At 48.6% G+C, this 27500-nt stretch overlaps 4 protein-coding genes across 4 annotated transcripts in view; 2 read left to right on the forward strand and 2 right to left on the reverse strand.

Moving 5' to 3' along the window:
• itprid2 (ITPR interacting domain containing 2) overlaps positions 1 to 9973 on the reverse strand; it is a 21678-nt gene extending 11705 nt beyond the window's left edge. Inside the window, exons 1-5 of the mRNA XM_062456277.1 lie at positions 9837 to 9973; positions 3738 to 4242; positions 3268 to 3310; positions 1255 to 1304; positions 371 to 465 (exon numbers count right to left, since the gene is read on the reverse strand). Coding sequence (XP_062312261.1) covers positions 371 to 465; positions 1255 to 1304; positions 3268 to 3310; positions 3738 to 4167 — 618 coding nt within the window. The 5' untranslated portion in view covers positions 4168 to 4242; positions 9837 to 9973. The remainder of the gene's footprint in view (positions 1 to 370; positions 466 to 1254; positions 1305 to 3267; positions 3311 to 3737; positions 4243 to 9836) is intronic.
• cwc22 (CWC22 spliceosome associated protein homolog) overlaps positions 1 to 27500 on the reverse strand; it is a 140835-nt gene that overhangs the window by 28129 nt on the left and 85206 nt on the right. The gene's annotated exons all lie outside the window — the stretch shown is intronic.
• Positions 13674 to 16651, forward strand: neurod1 (neuronal differentiation 1). The gene is made up of 2 exons (XM_062457742.1): positions 13674 to 13826; positions 14547 to 16651. Exon 2 carries the CDS (start codon positions 14556 to 14558, stop codon positions 15606 to 15608), a length of 1053 nt encoding a protein of 350 aa, XP_062313726.1. The 5' UTR covers positions 13674 to 13826; positions 14547 to 14555; the 3' UTR covers positions 15609 to 16651.
• Positions 18445 to 27500, forward strand: part of cerkl (ceramide kinase-like) — a 9602-nt gene continuing 546 nt past the window's right edge. Inside the window, exon 1 of the mRNA XM_062456278.1 lies at positions 18445 to 18930. Coding sequence (XP_062312262.1) covers positions 18591 to 18930 — 340 coding nt within the window. The 5' untranslated portion in view covers positions 18445 to 18590. The remainder of the gene's footprint in view (positions 18931 to 27500) is intronic.

Below are 27500 nucleotides of genomic sequence, written 5' to 3' on the forward strand. Positions count from 1 at the left end.
CCCAGCCGTGCAGGCACAGCCGCGCAGGCCTGCGCCGGGCTGCTGTCGACGTGTCAGGGAGCAGAGGCACCGAGGGAGACGAGGCTGAAGGTGTCCTGTCATTCACGCTCTTGAATTATTTACCTCGTTTCAGCCCCAACCCGACTTCCTGTGTTACTCTGACCCCCTGCCCCTGCCCCTGGCCCCCTCCCTCCTCCACACACACACACACACACACACACACACACACCAGCTCTTGCACAAACACACTCCCACCCACCCTAAGTCAGATAGACCACAGTATATGTCTGTCTTTTACAACCTGTGCATGTGGGTGTATGTTAGTGTTTTTGTGTATAAGTGTGTGTATATAAGGTGTGTGTGTGTGTATATATATAAGTGTGTGTGTGTGTGCGCGTGTGTGTAACTCACCCTCAGCCCCCAGTGACAGATCATCCTCAAAGCTGCAACCGTTTCTCAGTCCTCCTGTAAAACACACACGACAAATCGTATTCTCTTCTTTGACTCCCAACTCCATGACAAGCACACACACACACACACGCGCACATTAACCCTTTATCCGCCTCCTGTGAAACGCAGCCTAAACAATGTTAACTTTGAACTCATACCGTAAAGTGCATTGACCCTGGTCTGACGCCGGCTGAAGCACACATGATTGTCTTTATGAACTGTCTCCTTGAGGCCCTGTAGCATACTTTAAACCCTCAGATCACCAGGTGCTCTCTCTGACAAGGAAGCAACCCTGTCATACAAGCCTAAACATCCTGTCTTCGTTGACTGCAAACTACCACACACGAACACTACAAACTACCAATAGTAGGTACTAGGGCACCTCACATACACACACTCCAACATATCCATCCACTACCGCTAGATACCAGAGCTAACTCTGGTCTGTCTAGACTCCTAGAGACAGTACACACTCCCTCAGCTAGCTAATGCTACACAGACAGAGTCGCTCGTCACATTAGAGCCTGCATGAGGAGCATTAGTCTGACCCATTAATGAGGAGATCAGAGAGCGCTCTGACAGTGAGGATGTAAGCACAAACGCACACAGACCCAAACGTTGTCTTCTCTGCCAAAACGCTCGCTCTCTCTCTCAGCTGTGTCTGCTCCGAAGTGCACTGTGCCATGTGTGGTGGGACCGCTCTCCATACACACGCATAGTGTGTACAGTACAGCCACACACACACACACACGGTACATACTCACAGACACACAGAATATGACATGCAGAAGCAACGTTCCTCACCTTTAGACGGAGAAGAGCTCTGGTCGTCCAGAGAGGCTCCCAGTGGCGTCCTGCGGACACGGAGAACACACACCGTCACACACACACACACACACACCGTCAGACACACACACCGTCAGACACACCGTCACACACACACAGCGTCAGACACACCGTCAGACACACATTCACACATACCGTCATACCCACCGTTATATACAGTTTCACTCAACGCACACACACCATACCACACACGCGCACACACTCTCTCGTACTTACATACCACAGCCTCCTGTGTCTCCTGCCAGAGTCTTAAGAGACACACCTGTCCTTTCTCACTTGCTTGACACAGTTTTAGAGTGGTCTGACCAGTGTGAGAACTACCCAGCACTTAACAAGCCAGCAAGTTTAATAATAACCTTCCTACACAACCTGTTACACAACAGTCAACAAACCAGCCAGTCAAGGTGATAATAGCTTTTTCCTGCTGGTCATATCTCTGCTACAGGGTCAAACTCCATCTCTATCCTTCTCTATGCACCAGCACTGACCCTAGCCCAGACTGTTCTGTGGATGGTAAGCTGGGCCAAACTTTACATTCAGCGTGCAGGTCTGCCTTTTCAGTAGGGTTCGGTAAGCGCCAGCTGTTGACATAGCCAACAAGCTCATGACCCACATGTCCTGTTTGCTTTCTCGGTCGCTCCCTCTCTCCCTCCCTCTTCTCTCACGCACTCACTCAGTCTTTCCCTCTTTCACTTTCTCCTCTCTCTGTTCATCCAACCCTCCATCATCACCTCCCTCCCATCCCTCCCTCTACATTTGCTGACGCACATGCATGTTAGCTATAAGCAAATACCATCTACAGAATGATCATAGATATCTGGTCTTTGGTATTTTACTTGCTTGCACAAGTGCCTGGAACTCGTTGTGTACGTGTGTGTATATATGTGGGTGTGTGTGTTTATGTATGTATGTGTGTGGGCATATATGTGAGTGTGTATGTAAGTGTGTGTATATATATATATATATATATATATATATATATATATATATATATATATATATATATATATATATATATATAATAAATGTGTATGTGTGTGCGTGTGTTCATATATGTGAGTATGTGTGTATGTCTTTGTATATATATATATATATATATATATATATATATATATATATATATGTTTGTGCGTGTGTGTATATATGTGATATATGTATGTGTGTATGGGAAGTGGTTTCATTATAGCCTCACTGCTCCTCTGGTGCTTAGGTGGAACAAAGAGTCTGAAGTGCTTGTTACATTTTTTCCCTGACTGAAAAATGCATCAATATGTGCGAGGCCTTCATCTCTTTCTCTGGCTTCCCTGCCCTTCCCTGCCCCGCACCGCCCTGTCCCCCCCCCCACCCCCCTCCCCAACTCCCACCCCTCCGCCCCCGGTTTTACGAGCGTGACAACATTTTACTGAACAAACAGGTGGTTTCGCGGTGTCATGGCGTTCAGGTTTGTCCTGTTCATCACACTCCTGGACAGGTGAGAACTCCTTCAACAATGAAGAAGATAAACACTCATCTGTCTCTGATTTCCTCAAGAGCACAGAGAGAACCCAGGAGCACGGAGAACACGGAACACAGAATACAGAGAACATAGAACACTGAGGACCCTGAACACAGAGGACCCTGAACACAGAGGACCCTGAACCCAGAGGACCCTGAACCCAGAGGACCCTGAACCCAGAGGACCCTGAACCCAGAGGACCCTGAACACAGAGGACCCTGAACCCAGAGGACCCTGAACACTGAGGACCCTGAACACAGAGGACCCTGAACACAGAGGACCCTGAACCCAGAGGACCCTGAACCCAGAGGACCCTGAACCCAGAGGACCCTGAACACTGAGGACCCTGAACACAGAGGACCCTGAACCCAGAGGACCCTGAACACTGAGGACCCTGAACCCAGAGGACCCGGGTCAAACAGGGGCTTCCCTACATCGAGTCAGAACGGGAGAGAGGCTGCGTAGCCAAGACGTACCTACAGTCCTTCAGCCAGCAGGCTATCTTGTTAGGGATGCGTCCTGGGTGAGGACAGAGAGGGAGAGAAGGAGAGAGAGAGCGTGGGGGGGGGAGAGAGTGGGAGACCATGGAGGAAAACGTCAACAACGAGTAAACACATCTGTTTCTCAGAACAATGTTTGAAGGACTCCAGGAAATGGAACAGATCAAATGGAACCGATGATGGCGTTCAAACAAGGATATCCCCGTCTCCTGTAGGCGTATGCAAATACAGTCATCACATGCACCAAGGCACAAACAGAAGGTTTTGAAGCGCCTGTGGTCAGGTTCGAGTCACCGTGCTGATTTGGGCTATTTCGGTTGGTTGACTATTTCAATTTTACGGGGTGACTCAGTTCAGTCTGTAACCTACGACCATGCTCATATTGCTCTACCAGACGTCGAGTCGTTACGGAGACACTTGTCGTGTTGTTTAAGACACACACGTACCTGTGTCGTCTGCAGGAGCAGGTTTCTCCCCATTGACAGCTTGAGGAGGGCCAGAGGGAGTGGGCAGAGGAGGAGGAGGAGGAAGGCTACTTTCCGGCTCCTCATCCTGGGACTCGGACTCCTGCCAGGAGCCCCTGCTCTGGGCCCAGGCCTTCCTCTTCAGACAGGCCACTCTCCAGGGGTGCTGCGCTCGACAGTGGCCCTGGGACGCCTCCTCCTGGCCTGCTGTCTCAACCTGGGCCCCAGGCTCCATCCCCGGCCCTCCCTGGTCCATATCCAGATCGAGACCCTGGCCTCCAGGCTCCTTCCCTTGCCCTCCCTGGTCCACGGCCTGGGTCCCAGATTCCAGACCCAGCCGTCCCTGGTCCAGACCCAGGCCTGCAGGTTCAGTAGGCACGGCTCTGCTTGCTGCTGTCTCGCTCTGCTCCATGGTCCGACCAAGTCCAAGCGCCAGTACTGGTCCTCCTTGTATGTGGTCAGGTGGCTACAGCCGGGGAAGGGACACCTGCAGGGGGGATAGAGGGAGAGAGGGAGGAGGGAGAGAGGAGTTCACGCATCATCACCTCTGCTCAGCCTCTCTCTCTCTCTTTATAATTCATGACTAGTTTCACCACCCAGGCTCGCACGTTCAGAAATGCCACCTGCCCAAACACGGAAGCCTCAAATAAATCGACAGCGAGCGCTGCGGCGATGTCGCGGCCTAAAACACGAGGCTTCTCCCCCGACGTCAGGTCACACTGAGCAGGACGGCAGATTCCTCCGCCGACATGGTCACGCGTCGTACGCAAGTATGTATACACACAACCCTCAGATCTGACCAGGGTTACAAAACTCCAGGCAACAAGACAAGGATCAGCGGGCCAGTCTGATGTCTTCAGCAGCTGTTATGAGTTAGTCCTCCAAGAGGAGGGAAGGAGGGAGGAATTGAGATAAAAAAGTACAGAGGGATTGGAAGAGTGGGAGGACTGGTGTTGGGAAGGAGCGAGGGAGGGATGGATGGAGGGACGGAGGCTGGGATGGAGGGCTGGAGGTCTGACAGCTAGAACAGGAAATGTGTGTTTAGTGGGAAGATTAGGAGCTGGTAGAGAGTCATTTCCTGTTTGGCATCGGAGCAGCTGGAGTGAGGGATGGAGAGAGGGATGGAGAGAAAGAGAAGGACCCAGGGGAGCAGAGAGGAGGGGGTCTATTCTTAGCACGAACCCACTCCCACAGTCCTGACTAGATCGACAGGAATGAACACAAAAGCTCCCTTCTCTTTCCACAAAACAATAACAACAACAGCCCAGCGGCTTGCAATACGGCCGGGGCAGACAGAAATAGAGCATGACACAAACACTAGGAGTTACGACTGACCCCTGGCACTGACAGGCAGACAGATGCTAATAGAGCTCGGTCTTTTACAACCTTGCTCTGCTCGGTGTCAGAAAGTAGTCAGTCAAGGTGATTCTTGTCTAGTCTCGTCTCCCATTCTTGTTCCTCTCCCCTCCCCTCATCTCCCCCCCTCACCTCATCTCATCCCCCCCCTCACCTCCCCTCCCCTCATCTCCCCCCCTCACCTCATCTCATCCCCCCCCTCACCTCCCCTCCCCTCATCTCCCCCCCCCCTGTGTTCTGTTCTTTTCCACAGAAAAGAGAGATGTTCCAGTTCCCATTATCCAAATACCCCCCCCCCCCTCCCCCAGCTCCTCAGCCCCACACAGCGAGCCTGCCCTCAGTCTAAAAGGCGTCACGTATTACCGCTTAGGAAGAACTCAGAACATCTGGTTGATGCAGAAGGAAGCCTACGGCAGACCCTAACCCTACAGCGCTAGTTTTCGAGGCATACGGTCGCCCTAACCCTAATCCCCAATCAAAACCCAAACCCTAACCTTCCACGTCAGTGTAGTACGCAAGACTGCCCCTGAAGCTGCCTCAGAAGCATGGAAAAATTATGAGTAGGGATGAGAATGTGTTGACAGGACACCACCTGGTGACAGGGCCACAAGTCCCTCCGTTTCAGAGAAACGCTCCGAGCACAAAGACAATACAAAGAATCCCCACACACACACAAACACACACACGCACGACACGCACACTCACCTGCTTTCTCAAGCACACATTCAATCAGTAGCTCATTCACACGATGCACGTGCACAGTCCAGAGCACGTCATGTCTGTGACGACAAAGCGCCGAGCCAAGACTGGGGGAGTGGTGGGCAGTGCAGTAGTTTAGTGGGAAACGGGGAGTAAGGTAACAGGCAGTGCGCCTGTGTCGGATCGAAACGCCGGCTTGATTTTTGCCCTATCCTGGCCTACCTCCCTGGCCAGAGAGGCTGCTACACACTGCTGTTTCGGAGGGAGTACGAGACATCACTGTGGACCACTGTAGCTAGAAGACGAGTTATTTCGGGCTCCACTGCAGACATGCTACTGTATTACAGCTCGTACCACGTTAGATTAGCTCGGCGACAACAATGACCCCGTTTCCCTTGCCGACTATCGGTCTGAAGCCCTTCAGACTAACCTTTCCCCCTCTGACATCATGGCAAATATACAAACACACACAAAGGCAGGCAGGCACGCACGCACACACACACACACACACACACACGCACTGTGCCACCGACTCAGTCTACATGACGCCCTGCTTGATATTTTAGTATTGTCTGGGCGTGGTAGATAGTAAACCCGAGGAGGGCAAAGGAAGGCTGAGGTAGTCAGAGCTGGGTGGAATATGGTAGAGTAGGACAAAGTAGGGCAGAGCAGAGTAGGGTAGAACAGGGCAAGGCAGGGCAGAGCAGAGTAGGGTAGAACAGGGCAAGGCAGGGCAGAGCAGGGCACAGTAGATCCCAACAGCTCGTGCTGTTCTAGAAGCCATCCTTCTGTTCTAAAGCCCAGCGTGTGCTGGTCATGTCTGACGAGCCAGCCTCTCTCACCCTGGACTCTCGACGTTCTGTTCTCTGGTCCATTGTGTGTGTGTGCGTGCCAGAGTTGGACAGTATGTGAGTGTGTGTGTGTGTTTTGGGGTGGTACATGGGCAAGGACAAACAGAGTGTACCAGCCAGCGCTGTGTGCAGGCAGTGGAACAGGCTACGTGGACCGCAGAACAGCCAAGTTGCCCTTCTGTGTCTAACCAACCACCGAGCCCATGTCCCCGTCTCTGACTCCTCCACATCATGTGGGTTACCCTGCCTCACTGCCCTAATACCGCTCTCCTACCCCACTGTACAGCCACTCGGATTCCTTCCCACCCTACCCTGCCCTGCTCAGCCCCCCCCTCCCCCTTCTCCCACTCCCCCCCCCCCCCCCCCCTTCATCCGTACATAGACAGGTAACACGGGCGAGGGTGCAAACATCTCACAGCAGGGACACACTGTGTACCGAGGAACCAACATGTTCATAACACTGGTTAATTATTAGCGTTGCCCTGGATCCCTCTGAAGCCTGGGAAACAAACATATGGCTGAGGCCGTAGGTTAGAGGCAGGGGGTAGACTGGAGGCTGTGGCTGCAGGTTAGAGGCAGGTGGTAGACTGGAGGCTGTGGCTGGAGGTTAGAGGCAGGGGGTAGACTGGAGGCTGTGGCTGGAGGTTAGAGGCAGGGGGTAGACTGGAGGCTGTGGCTGGAGGTTAGAGGCAGGGGGTAGACTGGAGGCTGTGGCTGGAGGTTAGAGGCAGGGGGTAGACTGGAGGCTGTGGCTGGAGGTTAGAGGCAGGGGGTAGACTGGAGGCTGTGGCTGGAGGTTAGAGGCAGGGGGTAGACTGGAAGCTGAGGCTGGAGGTTAGAGGCAGGGGGTAGACTGGAGGCTGTGGCTGGAGGTTAGAGGCAGGTGGTAGACTGGAGGCTGTGGCTGGAGGTTAGAGGCAAGGGGGTAGACTGGAGGCTGTGGCTGGAGGTTAGAGGCAAGGGGGTAGACTGGAGGCTGTGGCTGGAGGTTAGAGGCAGGGGGTAGACTGGAGGCTGAGGCTGGGACCAGGATTGAGGCTGAGGCTAGGGGGTTAGAGTCTGAGTCCACGGCTAGGACCAGGACAGGTAAAGTTCTACAGTAGCTGGAACTAAAGTTAAGTCTGAGGTAGAGGCCAGCTGTCAGACAGACCAGCAGTAAGAGGCTTAAGCTGTTAACTGATGTTCATATCTTAGTTGCTGTCAGTATCCAGCATCTAGCTGTCTGTCATGTTTGTTAGCTGTGAAGGGAGGCTTGCAACCGAGCAACTGTCTGCGGGCCTCCAGCCAGCTTCATTTCCTGTCCTGAACCCCTAGTCGTGCAATGTTCCCCGAGAACAACACACATTCACACAAACCCCTAGAGCAGTGCAAGAGTACGTGACTAGCCTTCGTGAGTGTGTGTGTTTGTGTGTGTGAACAGACAAACAAACCCTGAAAAACAGACTTTGGGGGTGTTGAAACCTCTTGTTCTTCATCAGACCAGAACATTAGATCACAGGGGACATAGAGGGTGTGTGTGTGTGTGTGTGTGTGTGTGTGTGTGTGTGTGTGTGTGTGTGTGTGTGTGTGTGTGTGTGTGTGTGGAGCTATATCTGTGGGGTGTGAGAAGGATCTTTACAGGGTCAGTTTGAATCGTTCGAGCACATAGCAGCACCAGAGTCGCATCGCTCCCCTCCCCACATCTCTCTGCGCAGAAACATCTCCGCTTGATGCCAAGATAAATCACCCAGTCAGGCAGCGCAGCGCAGCATCCTGCATGATGGAAGGAGTTGATAGGGCAGCATTAACCAGACCAGAGCTGAGGGCACCAGAGGAATGAGCTGCATGGAAACTTCTAGGCTCTTAAACGTGGGGTCTTTGCTTCAGGTGTATGACTCATGTATGACTCAGCCCAGCCTCCCCACTACAATGACAGCAGCAAGGCCTGACATGCAAGACACTCCACATGTCATTCAACACACTCGGACAGTCTCTCTCTCTTTTTATACCTCTCTCTCCCGCTCTCTCTCTCTCTCCCCCTCTCTCTCTCTCTCTCTCTCTCTCTCTCTCTCTTCCCCTCCTACTCTCTCTCCCCCTCTCTCTCTCTCTCTCTTTCTCCCTCTCTCTCTCTCCCCCTCTCTCCCCCTCTCTCTCTCTCCCCCCCCCCCCTCTCTCCCCCTCTCTCTCTCCCCCTCTCTCCCTCTCTCTCACCCTCTCTCTTTCTCTCTCACACACACACACACAAGCTTTCTGCATCCTGGGAGGGGAGGAATGTAGGCAGGGATCAGGTGAGAGTTAGTGGATCCACCTGTGTTAGCTCTGCAAACACTTAGCGTTTGAGGTGTGGTTCTCTCTCGCTATCAGACGTGCACACACACGCACGTATGCGCGCACACACACACTGCCGGAAAAGTGAACTTAGAGGGAGACAGTAAAGACAATGGCAAGCGACTTACCGAGGTGAAGTGTGTCTTTTGGACATAAGAGAGAAAGAGAAAGTCAATCACAACAGAATTAGTGTGTGTGTGTATGTGTGCGTGTTTGTGTCTAAAGCTGATACCATAACCAGTAAATACCAAGATATTGTTGACAACCCCACTAAAGCTTGAGTTAGGTGACAGCTGATGACTTGACCTATCCATGTTGTAACCATGGACACATTTAGGAAACAGGAAATTTCCACACACAGCCTTACATTGATCTCCCCAAGAGGTCCGTTTCATTTTGATTGACTGATGAGTAACTTATAGTTTCTGTCTGGCAGCACAAGCACATACACGTTCATTCGCTGGTCTGGGATCTAATTTCACCTCAATGGCTTTTTTAGTAGGATATTGCAAACGTGTTTTTGGTCCCTCTAGTCTGAATCTTAAATATCGTTAGTTGTGACATGACATATTTCAAAGAACAGCAAACATTTGTCTGAACTGGTTGTGCAGAATGCAAATGAATCGACAGAATAAGGTTTACTTTGAGGAATGTTCTACACAGGGTTTCAGTCACACTTTAGCAAACTCTGCGGTTGACCGCTGCGTTAGAGCTGTCAAAATTCCCCACGGTGACTCAAGATGAGAAAACTTCTTAGAACTTTGGAAGCGCATCGTACGAGATGCGACACACGTTTATCAACAAGTGAACTATATAATACGCTGTGACCGACGTCTCAAACAATAACATACAAAACATGAATACATACCATTAGACTGCGCTGTCCAGAAAGGAAACCGAAAAATTGAATCGCAACTCCGTGAAATCTGTCAAACTTTAGTTCACTTCTCTAAAACGCTGAAGTCTTCCGCTTCCGGATGGAGTCAAAAACCACAACAAGGGGCGAGTCTTCAGCGCTCCAGAGGTGACGTTTTCCACATGGGTCTTCTGTAGCCTGCTGGAAATAGCAGTGCATTACGGGGTCTGCAAGGATAGAAGGCCAAAGTAAAAAACTTTGCCTACTACTGTATTTCGATCAGCCGATGACCAGTGGAACCCTATATGTCATCGATGAAACCGAATGACTTTGCTGTTTTGTTACAAGATAACTAGATAACTTGACTCGGTGGAACAATTAGGAGTAAAAGGTTAGGCCTAAGTGTCATTGCTGATCGATGTCGTCATCGTTGGCTATCAAAAGATTGTTTAGTGTGTTACTTGGCAAATGTATCGAGTTATGTGGTCTCCTACCACTTATAATTCTTATGCTCATAAAGGCTATGCAATAATTCATGTTCACCAGTAAACGGCGCCGTTGTATGTCCAATGCCGTTCCACGCTCTAAGGAGCATTATACCCCGCTGGAGAAACGGAATTTTCCAGCCCTCGGAGAGGCTAGGAACACAAACTTCTAAATCTTTCCAACGGGGACATTTAATAGTATTTTATCTCGGTGATTTCGTTCCGATTGAATGTTTCTAAATACATCGACTAACTTTCATTGAAAAAAAAAACGTGAAAACAATCGTGAAATTCTTGAATGTCAATTTCCTGTTTCATAAACACAAAAAACGGAATCCTGATTGTGTTCTACTTATTTTTTGTGTCTGTGTGTTTGTAACTTAACATTGTGAAGAACAAGAGGAATAATTCAGGACGATAGTGCCCAAGCCAGTTGTGCAATTTTAATTACGCTGGTGATTGTGAAATTGTGTGACTCCAAATTGGCTGGTTGTTGATTCCATCGACATCATTATAAAGGATCCCTCCCCCTTTAATTTAGAATAGCTAAATAGCTCCAATATATCTATAGCCCATCTCCCCGGTGGCCGTAGCGAGCCCGGGAAAGTACGTTTAAACTTAACGTTGACATAACAATAACTAAGCCTAATTAAGTTGCATCAACCAATACATTAGTATTGTCATAATTTATTTCTTTAATATTAGTAAGTTTTTACCAATTATATGAGTAAAACACGTAGGTTAAGTATGTTTATTGAGATTATTTTTTTAGGCCCTAGTCTTTTATTAAACATGCATATTGTAAATATTGTTGTTATTATTCCACTTAGTGTAGCTATCATTATTGTTGTGGTATTATTACTGCTTATGTATCACAGTCAAATGATTATTAAATTATCCTACACCATAATTGTTCCCATAACTACAATGTCACATCTGCGGAGTTATCTGATGTCAGAGCGGCATGTGCCTGCAGCAGGTGGCTATGGAATCCGAGTGCGCCGGAAGGAAGGGCCTCTCATTGCAACCATATCCGTTCGGGCCACAGCTGCAGCCAACATACCTTCCAACCTGATTTATTACACGCTAATACCAAAGACCCAATCAGCGGAGTAACTAATTAATACAAATCTGCATTTTTGCATAAGCAATTAGTGTGATGAAGGTGTAACGAGATGAGGGAGAGGCATTAGTCCAATTTGAGTGCCCAGCGAGGCGGAAGGCCATTGGTTGGTCGGGACGCAGGGGCTCGCGCTCTGGGACGGGCTCGGTTGATTAGGGCTGGAGAAGAGAAGGTCACATCATCATATTCATACCGGGGGCCGAGAAAGCACAGCCATGAACACACACACTGTTCGGAATGGCATTGGCAAGCGCCTGGTGCGCGTGTTAAACTCATAACGTCTTGGATATAAAAATCCGATAGACTAGCAATTTGAACTATTGGATTTCGTTTCTTGTCAGAATGCGAATTCCACGAACAGTTATTGGATTGAATTTGTAGTTGGATCTCACTCTGGCTCGGCTGGATTAAGGGCAAGGCTAAATGCATGTAGGCAAATAAGGCAGAACAAATGCCTACTTTTCCCCACGGCTTACATTTGAATAATAATAACAAATATTAACAACGGCCCCAATTAATGATAATACATCTTTACGTAATAATCAGTTATGGTCTGGTACTTAAAATATAGCTTAAATCAGAAGATTGCTGAAATGTTTCCTCCGCTCAGAGTAGCTGTTCGTGGTGCTGAACTGCAGTGCTGACCTGGTTAACATGGTAACGGAGAGATAGCGTGTCATACCGCGGACTTTCGACCGACACAACTTGGTGTTTTTATGGGAAAGAAGAGATAAGCCGCTGCAGTCTGGGCGCTATGGGCTTGGAGGTTGGCCACTTAACTGTTCCCTAGTTATGACCTACTGCAGCCATGCGCTCCGTGCTCTCCAGCAGAACAGATGTTAAATAGGCTACAGCTTGGACCGAAATGAATCAGAGCTATGCAAACACTTCCGAAATAAAGGATGGATTTTTCCCAGTTAATCAGAAGCTGTAAAACATTATTGACATGTTTTAACTTACGCAGACAATTTTGACGGTCTTTGACAATTAGTTGAATTCGTTTTTGAAATAGTTTACCCTGAGGGGAATTTTGTTTTTCTGCAAAGATGACTATAATGGATTTAAAACAGGCCTATTTATTATTACTGTGTATGGTGCAAATTATGGTTGTTTTGCATCCTGATTTAGACCAGACCCAATTTGTTTTTAACTAGTTACGTAGTTAGTTCTATTTCAGAGTTTCTTATGTGTAACCCGGTGATAGGGCCTGACTGAGTGCAGATATATTTGTTTTTATATAAACTAAACTAATTTCAAAATTTGATACAACTTATCAGCACCTGTCTTCTATATTTAAACGACTTATTTATAAATCTGAAGTCTCCAGTTCCGCTGTCTGTTCAACGGTCAACACGTCGATTTGGTTGGATGTTTTATTGAACAGAAGACAGCAGATTTTGGACGTTGGATCCGCCTAGTGAGCCGTGAAACAGGCTTTTGTTAGTGCGCGTGCGACTCGCGTGCCGACCAGCAGTTTGGAGCGCGGGGCCTCATTACTTCAGCTCCTCCGGTCCGGACGTGCAGCAAACATCACGCGTTGCCAGAGACACAACAATGGCCCGGTACTTTATCACATCAACTCTCAACAGACTTATACAAGGTTTACCAATATCGTCGACACCTCTATTTTAAATAATCGATTTTATTGGAGCTATACTGAGCTGGAAGTAGCCTAGCCAAAATATGATGTTGGATGAATATTGGAAATAAAAGATAAGGCTGTGTAATATTTTAAGAATAATGTCTACATGATTAGGAAGAGGTAAGAATCAGCGTATTGGCCTTGTAGGGCCTGTGAATAAGAAAGGCCTGTTCTGGACTAAATACCTCTTCGACAGACACGCAATGTTCTCACAGTCATTTGTAAATATATGCCATAATTATGATACCTAGTTTGAGATTAATAAAGTATGCACAGAGGGCACACGTGGGCAGAAGGCTGGGCGCGAGAATGAGTTGTGATTGAATATGTCCTATGCTCGAAAGGGTTAATTCGTCCTGCGGGTGCAAACAGGTCCGCGGAGTCTCTAACTGGCGACAGATGGCCACTTTCTTCAAGCCACAAAGGGATGGAATACAGAGCTTTGGCGAATACAAATGGGAGATGTCACGTGACGCTTGGGGCCGTTTTGCACGACGTAGGCGACCATATGGCGCGTGCCGGAGTGTTGGGGAGGAGGAGCCTGGTCGCAGCGGTATTATGATGATCAGCCACAGACATCTCTGCTCACCTCTCCACCCAGCCCCAGCCTCGGCCCCGTCCTCCCTCTCAGCCTCGGCGACGAGGCTATATAACCTCAGCATCCGAGGAGCGCCCCACCACATCAGCATCTACACAGGAGAACACACACCTACAGGGGAATGCCCGGCTCAGAACTGCTCTCACAAACACAGGTATGCCACATCTCTCTCCGCTCATGTCTTTTCTCGTTCGTTTGTGCGCGGTTTGTGCGCGGTGTGCGTGTGCCGTATTTCCGTTCTGTTCGTGGAGGGTTGTTGAGGTGCGTTTTGAGTCAGACAAGCAGTGGTCTGAAGTGATGCAACTACAGCATGTCACCTGTTACAGACACGTAGGGAGAACCACTCACATTTACCTGGCCAAGCCCATTTGATGTATTTGTAGGAAATTAAACAACAGTTGAATAGGGAATTTTATATAAGTTATTTCCCTTCTTCATAATTGTAAACGCTTTGATCTTGTTTATTTTGTCATTAACTTTTTGTTTAATATTATATAAAATAATACAAATGTACGTTGTATAGCGTATGTTTAACATATATTTTAAACATAGCCTGCAGTCACGTTGTCTTTTGCAAAACTCTAAAGCCTGAATGATGCCCTTCGAATGAGGCATGTTTGTACATGTGTGTGGATATTAAATGTAATCCTTTTATAATCTGATGAATCAGTTTCATAATGTGAGAGAGAGATAATAACCAAGAGAAGATAACTGGATGTTGACAAGATGTATTTTTCAGAATAATGTATTGAATAATTAGGCTACAGTACTTGATTTAAATGTGTAGAATATTAAGCTACCCGTTTCCAAATGATCATTTGATAGTTAATCATGATCAACAGTTCATTATTTAAATATTTCATTTCTGTTTCAGATTTGAGACATGACGAAGTCGTACACGGAGGAGACCATGTTGTCCGACCCTCAAGACTCGACGACTTGGCCCGAGGACGGTCACGGGTCCCAAGACGAGAACGACCCGGAGAAGAACAGCAAGGCTCACGAGGAACTGGCGGGAGACATGGATGACGAAGACGAGGAAGAGTTCAACCGTCTCGATGAGGATGATGATGACGAAGAGGAAGAGGAAGATGAGGGCGACGCTCAGAAGCCAAAACGACGAGGACCAAAGAAGAAGAAAATGACAAAAGCCAGGGTGCAGAGGTTTAAGATGAGGCGCATGAAGGCTAACGCGCGTGAGAGGAACCGCATGCACGGACTCAACGACGCGTTGGAGAGTTTGCGTAAAATTGTGCCGTGCTACTCCAAGACACAGAAGCTATCCAAGATCGAGACGCTGCGTCTGGCTAAGAATTACATCTGGGCCCTGTCTGAGATCCTGCGCTCCGGGAAAAGTCCGGACCTCATGTCCTTCGTCCAGGCCCTGTGCAAAGGCTTGTCCCAGCCCACAACCAACCTAGTGGCGGGGTGCCTGCAGCTGAATCCTCGCACCTTCCTCCCCGAGCAGTCACAGGAGCTGCCCGGTCATATGCAACCCCCAGGAGCGTCGTTTGCTGCGCATCCCTACTCCTACCAGACCCCAGGCCTTCCCAGCCCGCCCTACGGTACGATGGACAGCTCCCACATCTTTCACGTCAAGCCGCACTCCTACGGCAGCGCGCTGGAGCCGTTCTTCGAAACCGCCCTGACAGACTGCACTAGTCCGTCATTTGACGGACCCTTAAGCCCTCCGTTGAGCGTGAACGGAAACTTTTCCTTCAAACACGAGCCTTCATCAGAGTTCGAGAAGAACTATGCCTTCTCCATGCACTACCAGGCGGCTGGTCTGGCGGGAGCGCAGGGCCACGCGCCCTTGTACCCCAGTTCGGCGCAGCGGTGCGAGATCCCAATGGACAACCTCATGTCCTACGACGGACACACGCATCACGAGCGGGTCATGAACGCCCAACTCAATGCGATATTTCATGATTCGTGAATATATACAATCCATCGTTAAAGACTTTATGCGCGTCATGTTATCCTGTGTCACAAATAGCAGTGATTTCTGGCTTGTTCTCCTGTATGGTATTTATTGTACTGCCTTTAGGACGAGCGGGCTTATACAGCTCGCTCACCTTCTGTGTTCTATAGCGCTTCTTTATGGTATGGTCTCTAGACGACTTTACTCAGAATGTGTTGATTTACCGTATCACAAAACCACAAGCAATAATTTGGAAACTATGCAATTTTTAAACCAGTACTTGGCCAATACAAATTAATAAAGATTTCTATATTTTTCAAACTGATTTTTGCAACTGCTCTATCTATACACACTCAAATTATCCTGTTGTGATTTTGTATAGAAGCCTGAATTTCTTTTTTATGTCAAGTTCCTATAGAGCCTATAGTCCCCCCTAGTCCATGTATGTTTTATAAAAACAGACACGTCTCTTCTTCATACAACGTTTCAACCGTTTTAAGCAACTGTATTTATTTACCAGATGGGCAAGAGATTCTACAAATGTTGCCTTACAGCAAAACTGTATTTTGGTTGCACTGAAATGGGTTAAATATTTCCCAAAACTAATTATTCCAAACAATTCAGAAGGTTGAGTAAATCTACATTTTAAGGCCTTATTGCAATACAAAGCACAGAAATGCTTGGCCTTCCATGCAAAAACTTTCACCGTACATTTATAAGCAGTGGCCATGAACCAACTGTTAATCAACGCTGGACAGTCATACAGCAGATTTATGTTATCCTCCGTGTGTTATTGCATGTGGAAACACACTCCGAGGCTATAGACTGAAGTTGGTTCGACATCATAAAAATTGCTTTTAATCTTTGTGTGTCTGCAGTGTTACGTACGCAATCGGAATATGAGTTTGTTTTCAGACCAATACGGATTATTTTGAAGATTTCAGTTATCCTCCGAGTGATTGAAGTGTTCATATTGTAATTCCTCCGAGATTAATGTATGCGTGTAAATCCCTGGAGGCGCGGGATTATGTGTAGAATAAAAGTGAATGACGAGCCTATTATTCCGTCTGGATTCTGGATTTAGTGGCCTATTACAGCCGCAGAGCCACAAGCAAGGCAGCAAATGTAGACTGCCTAAACTGTTCAGGCTAATCTCAAGTATTCATACCATGCATAGGTTAGGCTACTTAGTAGGCCATATAATTTATTTCACTCAGTTAAAAATCTACACGATATTTTTGTAATCTTTTATCAATCAAGCACAACAATAAGATACATAGGTTACACTCTCCAAGGTGGCTATTTAGCAAACTTTATGTTCGTAGGCTATTAGTAATAAATGTATACATTTTATTATATTAAAGCCTACTGGGAGTAGCCTACATATTAAATCATATGCATGAGATACAAACGTACCCCTATGAAGCATCTCAATGCGACGGAGAATATCTCTGTGATATTTTGCCTTGGAATGAGTGAAAACTATCTGCCGCCCTCGTTGGCTCCAGCGCTCAAGGACAAACCGAGCGTTTATCCTGCAGTGCTCGCGGTCCCAGCCGTCAGTCAGCGCGAGGGGGGCAGCCTCCAGTCTTCCATCCCCTGCATAGAGCGCGAGAGGCACAGATGTTCCTTCTGCAGGGAGGGTTTTAATTTATGAAAATGATCTTGTTTATGCACGAGCACTCTCTGCATAACCTAATACTTCTATCATCGGGAACGCCACCATATTGGCGCAGACTGGTGGTGTTCTCAAGCTTTGTGTGCAGAAATGGAACAACTACCGTCGACAGTTAAACTTGGTGCACCTCCACAGCGACACACGCATGACACGGGCCCCGGATAAACGCTGAGAGGATTGAATTGTTCAATGTCCCCTCCTGTACCCCGCAGCCCCACGAAACACTAAATATAGGCTCCATCCATATCTAATTTGATGGCACACGGGGGCTTTTAGGGGACATATGAGCACATGCATGTGATAGGCCTTCACAGTCCAATGCTGTCTGTGTGCAATTAATTTCAACACATCGCAAGTTTGGAAGATTAAAATTTTGAAGCAGATGGAAAGAAATAACACATACATGTTTAGCCTACTAAAAGAGACAAATACATTAAAGTCTACATTATTATTATGAATCTCGATGAAAAGGTTGTTTGTTCAGCACATCGTATTTTCAGTCCGTGTACATTCGAGACTTTCACCAAAAGCTCTGCAGTGAATCTGGGCTGGGGCCCATGCGGCGGGGCATCCGGCACTGTCCATGGTACTGCTCTAACATCGAAACAAGCGTCACAGCTGCGTCGACCGTTACCTCCCTATTCCAGCGATTAATCAACCCCTAGGGACAATTAAAAGGTCACTTCGTTCATGGTGGATATTGAGTAGGATACACTGTTGTAATGTGGATGCGCAAATATTCAACTGACAGACCCAGAGGATTCCGCTGTAGCCTAAACTTCAGAGATAATACACATGCACTATTTTATTTTCTCCCACTCACTGAATCTGTCGCATTTATAGTATAAACCTGCCATGGTACAAGTAGGCTATCCCACACTACAGTATCAGTCAATTCATTGGGTTTGGCATAAAGCTAAAGCTATTACACGTAGGTATACACGTAATTTAGCCTAGAATGTCTACAATTGCCAAATTGTATGTATTTTCAAAACGATTTCTGAATTATATTTCTTTAGTTTTACCCATTGGTTATTTTCCACTTAGACTAAAATGCAGGTGAGAAGTATTAGGCCTACATGAGATAAACCGATTCGAGCAGTGATAATTCCTGGCTGGTTGGGGGGCGCATGCCCGGTGGAACTGACACTCCACTGGGGCGCGCACCGCATGAGGACTAGAGTCAGGCCAAGGGGAAGTTTCACCGATGGACCTGCTGTGGTATAGGGTTACCGCCGCGGGCACGCGCTGAGCAGCCAAGTAAATCTTAAGGAACAACAGCGGAAATACGACTTTGCTGTTTACGTTTAGATCAAATCATGTTCGAGTCTCCGCACAAATCGATAAATGCTCGGTCTGAGAGCCAGGAGGAACTGCACGAGACGCAACCGGTGTCTTCCATTACTGAGGGCAGTCGCGCGAAGAAGAAAAAGAAAAAGAGGAAACAGCAACAGGAGAAGCCCGCGGGCTCTGCCCCGCCGCTCCGCTCCGAGGATTCTCCTCAGCGCGCTGAGCGGCAGATCGAAAAGCGGTGTATCGACTATAACTCGGACGAGCCTATCGTTAGGGGCATATTTCAGATTGGTAAAAAGAGTCACGACGTGTTGCTGACTCCTAGAAGAGTGACGTGGACGCCTATCCAGCCCGAGACCCCTACAGGTGAGCTAGTGTTGACTGTTTCCATGACAATCACCCGCGCATATTTTCCAGCTAAGCGGACCGCGTGACATCTACACAAACGTGAATGACGATTGAAAATAAAACCCGAACTTTTCAGGGCGCTCAATGTTCTCTAATGGCATTTCAGACATACTAAATGCACAGTGACCACTACAAGTGATAAAATCCGGCCCCGGTCACGTGGTGTTGCCCTGCTTGTCTTTGGCAGGTGCGTTTGTGACCTGTCAGTCGCCTCAGTCACATTGTGAAGCATGGTAAGGTTGTTGTGGCCCATCTCAGTGAGACAGGCTTGATATAAGGAGTGGAGACACACACAAGCACACACACACAGACACACACACACACTTTGCCGTGAATATTAATCACTGCAGCACTTGTTTTTCCTAATTTTCCTGTTGATTTTTCCTCATTTTCCTGTTGACCTTTGGGGAAATCTTCACAGAAACTGTAGTGGTCCATGCTAATGTTCCTACTACATAGCTTGGCAGCACTAGTGGTCTAACGCTGTTTAGCTACCTCAGACCATAACAACCTGCAGTCATGTAGTCAGCAGAGCATCTATGCTGACCAGAGTAACAAACCGAGACCAGAATCGAGCCCTCTGCTCTTCACCTTGAGAGCCAGTAGTACAATATGAAGCTTTGGGTAATGCTGATGGGTCACAGATGTCAAGTTCATACATGCAATAAATGTTTTGCCAGAGTTGCCAAAGTTTTGTATCATACATGTTTACTATTTTGGGTGGAGTTAACTACTTTTTTACACCTAAAAACTGCATATCCAAATACCTTGCAAAGCAAATAAATGAAACATATTTTTTTCTTCAGGCTCCCTATATATATATATATACACACACGTAAATGGATATCATATATACATATAGTGGATGTTTGTGTGTGCGGGTGTGTGCGTCTATACTGCCTGCTGACCACTGATGTAGGCCTACAGGGTTTAGAGCACATGTTGTTTACCATGCAGTGTTTTAGTCAGTGTGTTTCAGTTTCCTGGTTAGATAAGCCACTGTGAGATGTAGATAAACGATAGGCAGAGGACTGTGTGTTCACACAAGGGTCTGTGTGTGTGTATGCACATTTGTGTGTACTTGTGTGTGTATGTGCGTGTGTGTGTGTGTGTGCCAGGCCCTGCTGGGGGACAGCTGGAGAGGTAACAGAGATGGAGTTTTGGTGAGACCACCTAAAGTATAGCATCTGGCCGTCCGGACCACACTTAGCAAGCGCCCCAGTAAATGATACCCCACATGGCCATCTGCACCTCCAAGCACACCCATACATATCTGACATGACAGGGCCATCGCTGGGGGCCCGGGGCCTGGGGCCTGTCCCTGGGACGAGGGGCAGCGCAGAACAGGGTCAGCCTCCAGCAGAGAACACTTCTCTTTAACAGTGTTTAGTCTGTGTGGATTATGATGGATTATTAGTCATAGACCGCATTACTCATCTCAGAGGAAGAACAGGACCTGTTTATTCAACGTGACTTTGGGTGGAGTGACAGCATGATAACACCTCAGTGATAATACACGCACGCTTAGACACGCACGCACGCGCTCGCACACACACACAGACACACACACAAACAGACACTCACACACACTCACCCAGAGACACACACACACAGAGAGACACACAACACACACAAACGTCCAAGACCACAGTTAGCGGTAGCGGTTATCACAGAGGGTGGCCCCTCCAACACCGTAGCTGCCGGGAACGTGAAGCGCCGTGGCAACCTGTCTCATCCATCAGACCAAGACTCATGAGCCAATCACATTCGTACGTACATGACCACTCCATCCCGATTACCTCATTACTTTATCGGGATATGCTCCGTTTGATTGGATTCATCATCATCCTAGTCCATTATTCTCTAGTTTGGACTTGAAGTGCTTTCAGTTCAGTGCATCAACCAGACTCCAGGCAGCTGGCCATGGTTGCCCAGACTGCTACATCACACACTGATGGAGAGATATCAAGCATGTGGGAGAGCTTTGTGGACAGCCTTCCTGTGTTGATGTTATTGTTGTTGTTGTTGTGGTTGTTATTGTTTAGAGTAGTGTAGCAAGGTTCTGGAGCAGCTTTAGAAGCCTGCTTCTTTAGCAGTGATCCAGGCTAATGGTATTACGCCAGCACATGCACGCACACACACACACACACACACTCGCACACACACACACACACACACACACACACACACACACACACACACACACACACACACACACACACACACACACACACACACACAAAGTCTCATTACCCAGAAAGCATGCTTCTAATAACCCCCTATGGCCTTCACCAAATGCTCACACAAAACAGCCAAAAATCCACCACCCGAGCTGATTGGCTGGGCATCTTTCTGGGGTGTGATTGGCTGGACTCAGTGTGTGTGTCTGTGTGTGTAATTCTGCCTGGGGATAACAGGTTTGAATCTGTGAAATATGACCTGTCTTTATCTCACTTCTTGTTCTCAGACCTGCTCTCTCAATGCTACTGTTCATGACTGATGACAAGACCACCATAACTGGAAAACACAGACACACACACAGACACACACACAACACAGCATGGGAAATGTTTGTGCTGTTGGCCTTAAGTCTCCTGACCTCTGTGTGTGTGGATTTCAGCCAGCATGCTGTACCTTCCGGATGTGCGTGTTCTTATGTGTAAATAGGAAAAGCCAATCTTCTTGAGGAACAAACTTCTTACTTTTGTGCAGAGCCAGCACTGGTATACAGTTTTGCCGATGGCCTAGATAATAAATGGCTTCAGTGAAAAAGAGGGAGGGAGGGCGAGAGAGGATGGGAGAGAAGAGAGTCGGCGTTAGGGTAGAGGGGGTTGTGTACAGGACTAAGTTTTTCGGTCCAATTTAGGCCTACTGGTGGGCTGTCAGGGGTGTGTGATGTGGTTTGAAGTTTAAAGATACTGGTCCTGCTCCCTGAGGAGGCAGTCAGAGAACTAACACCAGCCAGACATCCCAAAACAGCCTGCTTAAAACCAGCCAGACATCCCAAAACAGCCTGCTTAAAACCAGCCAGACATCCCAAAACAGCCTGCTCGAAACCAGCCAGACATCCCAAACATCCTGCTTAAAACCAGCCAGACATCCCAAAACAGCCTGTTCGAAACCAGCCAGACATCCCAAAACAACCTGCTCGAAACCAGCCAGACATCCCAAAACAGCCTGCTCGAAACCAGCCAGACATCCCAAAACAGCCTGCTCGAAACCAGCCAGACATCCCAAACATCCTGCTTAAAACCAGCCAGACATCCCAAAACAGCCTGCTCGAAACCAGCCAGACATCCCAAACATCCTGCTTAAAACCAGCCAGACATCCCAAAACAGCCTGCTCGAAACCAGCCAGACATCCCAAAACAGCCTGCTCGAAACCAGCCAGACATCCCAAACATCCTGCTTAAAACCAGCCAGACATCCCAAAACAGCCTGCTCGAAACCAGCCAGACATCCCAAAACAGCCTGCTCGAAACCAGCCAGACATCCCAAAACAGCCTGCTCGAAACCAGCCAGACATCCCAAAACAGCCTGCTCGAAACCAGCCAGACATCCCAAAACAGCCTGCTCGAAACCAGCCAGACATCCCAAAACAGCCTGCTCGAAACCAGCCAGACATCCCAAAACAGCCTACTCTAAACCAGCCAGACATCCCAAAACAGCCTGCTCGAAACCAGCCAGACATCCCAAAACAGCCTGCTCGAAACCAGCCAGACATCCCAAAACAGCCTGCTCGAAACCAGCCAGACATCCCAAAACAGCCTGCTCGAAACCAGCCAGACATCCCAAAACAGCCTGCTCGAAACCAGCCAGACATCCCAAAACAGCCTGCTCGAAACCAGCCAGACATCCCAAAACAGCCTACTCTAAACCAGCCAGACATCCCAAAACAGCCTGCTCGAAACCAGCCAGACATCCCAAAACAGCCTGCTTGAAACCAGCCAGACATCCCAAAACAGCCTGCTCGAAACCAGCCAGACATCCCAAAACAGCCTGCTCGAAACCAGCCAGACATCCCAAACAGCCTGCTTAAAACCAGCCAGACATCCCAAAACAGCCTGCTCGAAACCAGCCAGACATCCCAAACAGCCTGCTTAAAACCAGCCAGACATCCCAAAACAGCCTGTTCGAAACCAGCCAGACATCCCAAAACAACCTGCTCGAAACCAGCCAGACATCCCAAAACAGCCTGCTCGAAACCAGCCAGACATCCCAAACAGCCTGCTTAAAACCAGCCAGACATCCCAAAACAGCCTGCTCGAAACCAGCCAGACATCCCAAGACAGCCTGCTCGAAACCAGCCAGACATCCCAAAACAACCTGCTCGAAACCAGCCAGACATCCCAAAACAGCCTGCTCGAAACCAGCCAGACATCCCAAACAGCCTGCTTAAAACCAGCCAGACATCCCAAAACAGCCTGCTCAAAACCAGCCAGACATCCCAAACATCCTGCTTAAAACCAGCCAGACATCCCAAAACAGCCTGCTCGAAACCAGCCAGACATCCCAAAACAGCCTGCTCGAAACCAGCCAGACATCCCAAACATCCTGCTTAAAACCAGCCAGACATCCCAAAACAGCCTGCTCGAAACCAGCCAGACATCCCAAACAGCCTGCTTAAAACCAGCCAGACATCCCAAAACAGCCTGCTCGAAACCAGCCAGACATCCCAAACAGCCTGCTTAAAACCAGCCAGACATCCCAAAACAGCCTGTTCGAAACCAGCCAGACATCCCAAAACAACCTGCTCGAAACCAGCCAGACATCCCAAAACAGCCTGCTCGAAACCAGCCAGACATCCCAAACAGCCTGCTTAAAACCAGCCAGACATCCCAAAACAGCCTGCTCGAAACCAGCCAGACATCCCAAGACAGCCTGCTCGAAACCAGCCAGACATCCCAAAACAACCTGCTCGAAACCAGCCAGACATCCCAAAACAGCCTGCTCGAAACCAGCCAGACATCCCAAACATCCTGCTTAAAACCAGCCAGACATCCCAAAACAGCCTGCTCGAAACCAGCCAGACATCCCAAACAGCCTGCTTAAAACCAGCCAGACATCCCAAAACAGCCTGTTCGAAACCAGCCAGACATCCCAAAACAACCTGCTCGAAACCAGCCAGACATCCCAAAACAGCCTGCTCGAAACCAGCCAGACATCCCAAACAGCCTGCTTAAAACCAGCCAGACATCCCAAAACAGCCTGCTCGAAACCAGCCAGACATCCCAAGACAGCCTGCTCGAAACCAGCCAGACATCCCAAAACAACCTGCTCGAAACCAGCCAGACATCCCAAACAGCCTGCTTAAAACCAGCCAGACATCCCAAAACAGCCTGCTCGAAACCAGCCAGACATCCCAAGACAGCCTGCTCGAAGCCAGCCAGACATCCCAAACAGCCTGCTTAAAACCAGCCAGACATCCCAAACAGCCTGCTTAAAACCAGACAGACATCCCAAAACAGCCTACTCTAAACCAGCCAGACATCCCAAAACAGCCTACTCTAAACCAGCCAGACATCCCAAACAGCCTACTCGAAACCATCCAGACATCCCAAACAGCCTACTCGAAACCATCCAGACATCCCAAAACAGCCTGATCGAAACCAGCCAGACATCCCAAAACAACCATCCTGTGAAGTATAATTGAAAATAGAATTATAACAAACAACAAATATCCCTATGTTATGTTCAGGAACATTACCATTGGCCCAAGAGACCGACAGGTTTAATGGCATTCCACAAAAGGACAGGCTTTGTGTGTTGTGAAAGCTAGGTGAGCTAGGAGCTAGGTTCATTGAGAATGAGGTTCATTTTTTGTTTCATTGTCCTGTCTGTGTGGATATAAAGGATGTACTTTGTAGTAAAATGTCCTCCATTTATGTAAATGCATTCCGGTAGAGATGATTAATACGAGGCATACAAAAACAAGTTATGCTTCAGGAAAGGAATCTTTTTTTTAAACTGGCTTATTTATCAATCTTGGAATTGTATTTGCCAGACCACTGCAACAGTACTTTTTTTGAGTTTTGTAAACCCATCAGGGTTGGGTACTTTTGTGCATGACACGAAAATAAAATAATCTATCAGTCAACCCTCCAGACACTCCAGCCCGACAAGTTAGCTAGTATTTTGTAGTTAGCTTATAGTATAAATGGCCACAGACATGGGGATAGCTTTGGCTAACTGACTGCATCATGGTGGATGGCAAGATGAGCTCAGATCTGGCCTCTGAGCGGATTCATATTCCTGATTATCATGACGTCGAATTTGAGGGGATAAACAAGATGTTTTACAACGACTAGCGTGACAGCGTGGTTTTACGAGGGTTCGCCCATTTGTCTTTGTTGTACAACAGCAACAGCTAGCTTCCGTTAGCTCTGAGCCCATGTATGGTTCCGTGCAGCTGCAGAGTCACTGCTCGTCCCACAAAATCCCAACCTCCGTGTGGTGGCGGCGACGGCGCCTCAACCTCGATACGTTGAAGCTGGTCGTGTGGGTGGGAGTCGGACGGCCCGCTGCGTGCCTGATGAGCTCTAGGTGGGGCACAGTCAGGGTTCATAGGAGGTGTGACTGCCGTGTATCAGTCGTGGGACACACACTGACAGTCTAATTACACGACAGGAACAAACACGCTCCAGTCGGCTCCACGGCCCACTTCCTGAGGGGCTTCAAAACAGCAATATGATCATGTAAATATTAGGCCGACGTGTGCGATGTGTGTGCTTGGGTGCGTGTGATGTGTGTGCATCTGAGCATGGGTGTGTGTGTGTCACAGGTGGAAACCGTGATCCCAGGCCTCACGCTGAGAACCACATGGTTGTGTTCACCACAGGTCTGGAGGGGTTGGCAGAGCTTGGGAGGGGGGGTGGGGAGGCTGGCATGGGCTAGGGGAGGAGGGGGGGTGGAGACAGGCAGGGCTGGGGAGAAGGGGGGGTGGGGGTGGAGACAGGCAGGGCTGGGCAGGGGGCTGGATGGGTTTCAACCCCCCCAGGGTGGACTGATCTGGGATAGGACTGGGCCTCCAACCTCCCTCACAGGCGTGGAGGAAAACACAAAGAGAAGGATCAGACTCACAGGCTCGGGTGATGACTTCCTCTGGTCGTCCAGGCCCATCCTAGGGTCTGTCTGTAGAAGCTGCGTGTGTTTCAGAGGTGTGTGTTGGTGTGTGTCTTGGCGTGTGTGCTTGTGCTTTGGTCTGTGTATTGATGTGTGTGTTAGTCTGTGTGTGTGTGTGTGTGTGTGTTGGTGTGTGTGTGTGTTGGTGTGTGTGTTGGTGTGTGTGTGTGTCCATCTGGTGATGAGCTGACGAGAGGCCTACCTCCTGAGTCAGAGGGCTGCTGAGAGGAAGCTTGTCTCCATCTGGAGTCACATGGGTCTCCAGGAGGTGTGTGTGTGTGTGTGTGTGTGAGGTGGATCATGTCAGGCGTGATCCACCTCCACTGAGAGAGGCAAACAGACAGAGATGTATGAGTGTGTTTTTCACTGAGATCTTCTCTGTTGCTGGAGAAGGACGTGCTAACTTGAAGTCTGCATGCCATGGTCTGTTAACTTGTGTTTCCTTCGACCGACATGATGCTATCACGCTAGAGACTGGAGAGAGATAAGAGAGAGACCAGGGAGACAAGAGAGATCAGAAAGAGACCAGAGAGAAAGAGACCGGGGAGACAAGAGAAACCAGAGAGAGAGCAGAAAACCCTAGAGGCCAGAGATAGACCAGGGAGACAAAAGAGACCAGAGAGAGACCAGAGAATCCTAGAGGCCAGAGAGAGACCAGGGAGACCAGAGAGATCAGAGAGAGACCAGAAAACCCCTAGAGGCCAGAGAGAGACCAGGTAGACCAGAGAGATCAGAGAGAGACCAGAGAACCCTAGAGGCCAGAGAGAGACCATGGAGACCAGAGGGATCCAATTTTCTCTCACTCTAACCAGGTGTCATCAGATCTGTCACATTGATCCTGTCAGGACAACCATATATACCGTCTATCTATTCAAACCAGCCTCTAGGACAGCCTCCAGACCAGCCTCTACTCCAGCCTCAGTTACTGCTGAAGGGGAGAGGATGGATTGCGGGAGAAGAGGACTAGACAGGAGAGGACTCAATGTCTGTGTTTCCTCTGTCCCTTAGGCAGAGAGACAGACAGACAGGCATACAGACTGAGACAGACAGACAGATGCACAGACAGACAAGCAGGCAGGCAGGCAGGCAGGCAGGCAAACAAACAAACAGACAGACAGGCAGATGGGTCCTTGGAAGTGTTTTTTCACGGGGGTTCCCCTTTCAAGGAGGAGCGAAGCGGCCTTAATGGTTGAAGGTGGCAGGTTCTAATGTGAGAGTGCCCGCCGCAGAGCAGAGCAGATGGTGGGGCTTCAGTAACGTGAGCTGGGGGGGGGGGGGGGGGGGGGGTAAGGTAGGGAGGCTCTGAGGAGGTGCTGCCCTCAGCCAATTAAGACTGGGGCCCCGAAGAGGAGGGGGAACCGGAGTGTGGGAAATAGATTCAGGTTGTTTAATGGGGAATGTGTGTG

Source organism: Osmerus eperlanus, chromosome 3, assembly GCF_963692335.1.
Source record: "Osmerus eperlanus chromosome 3, fOsmEpe2.1, whole genome shotgun sequence".
Taxonomy (NCBI): domain Eukaryota; kingdom Metazoa; phylum Chordata; class Actinopteri; order Osmeriformes; family Osmeridae; genus Osmerus; species Osmerus eperlanus.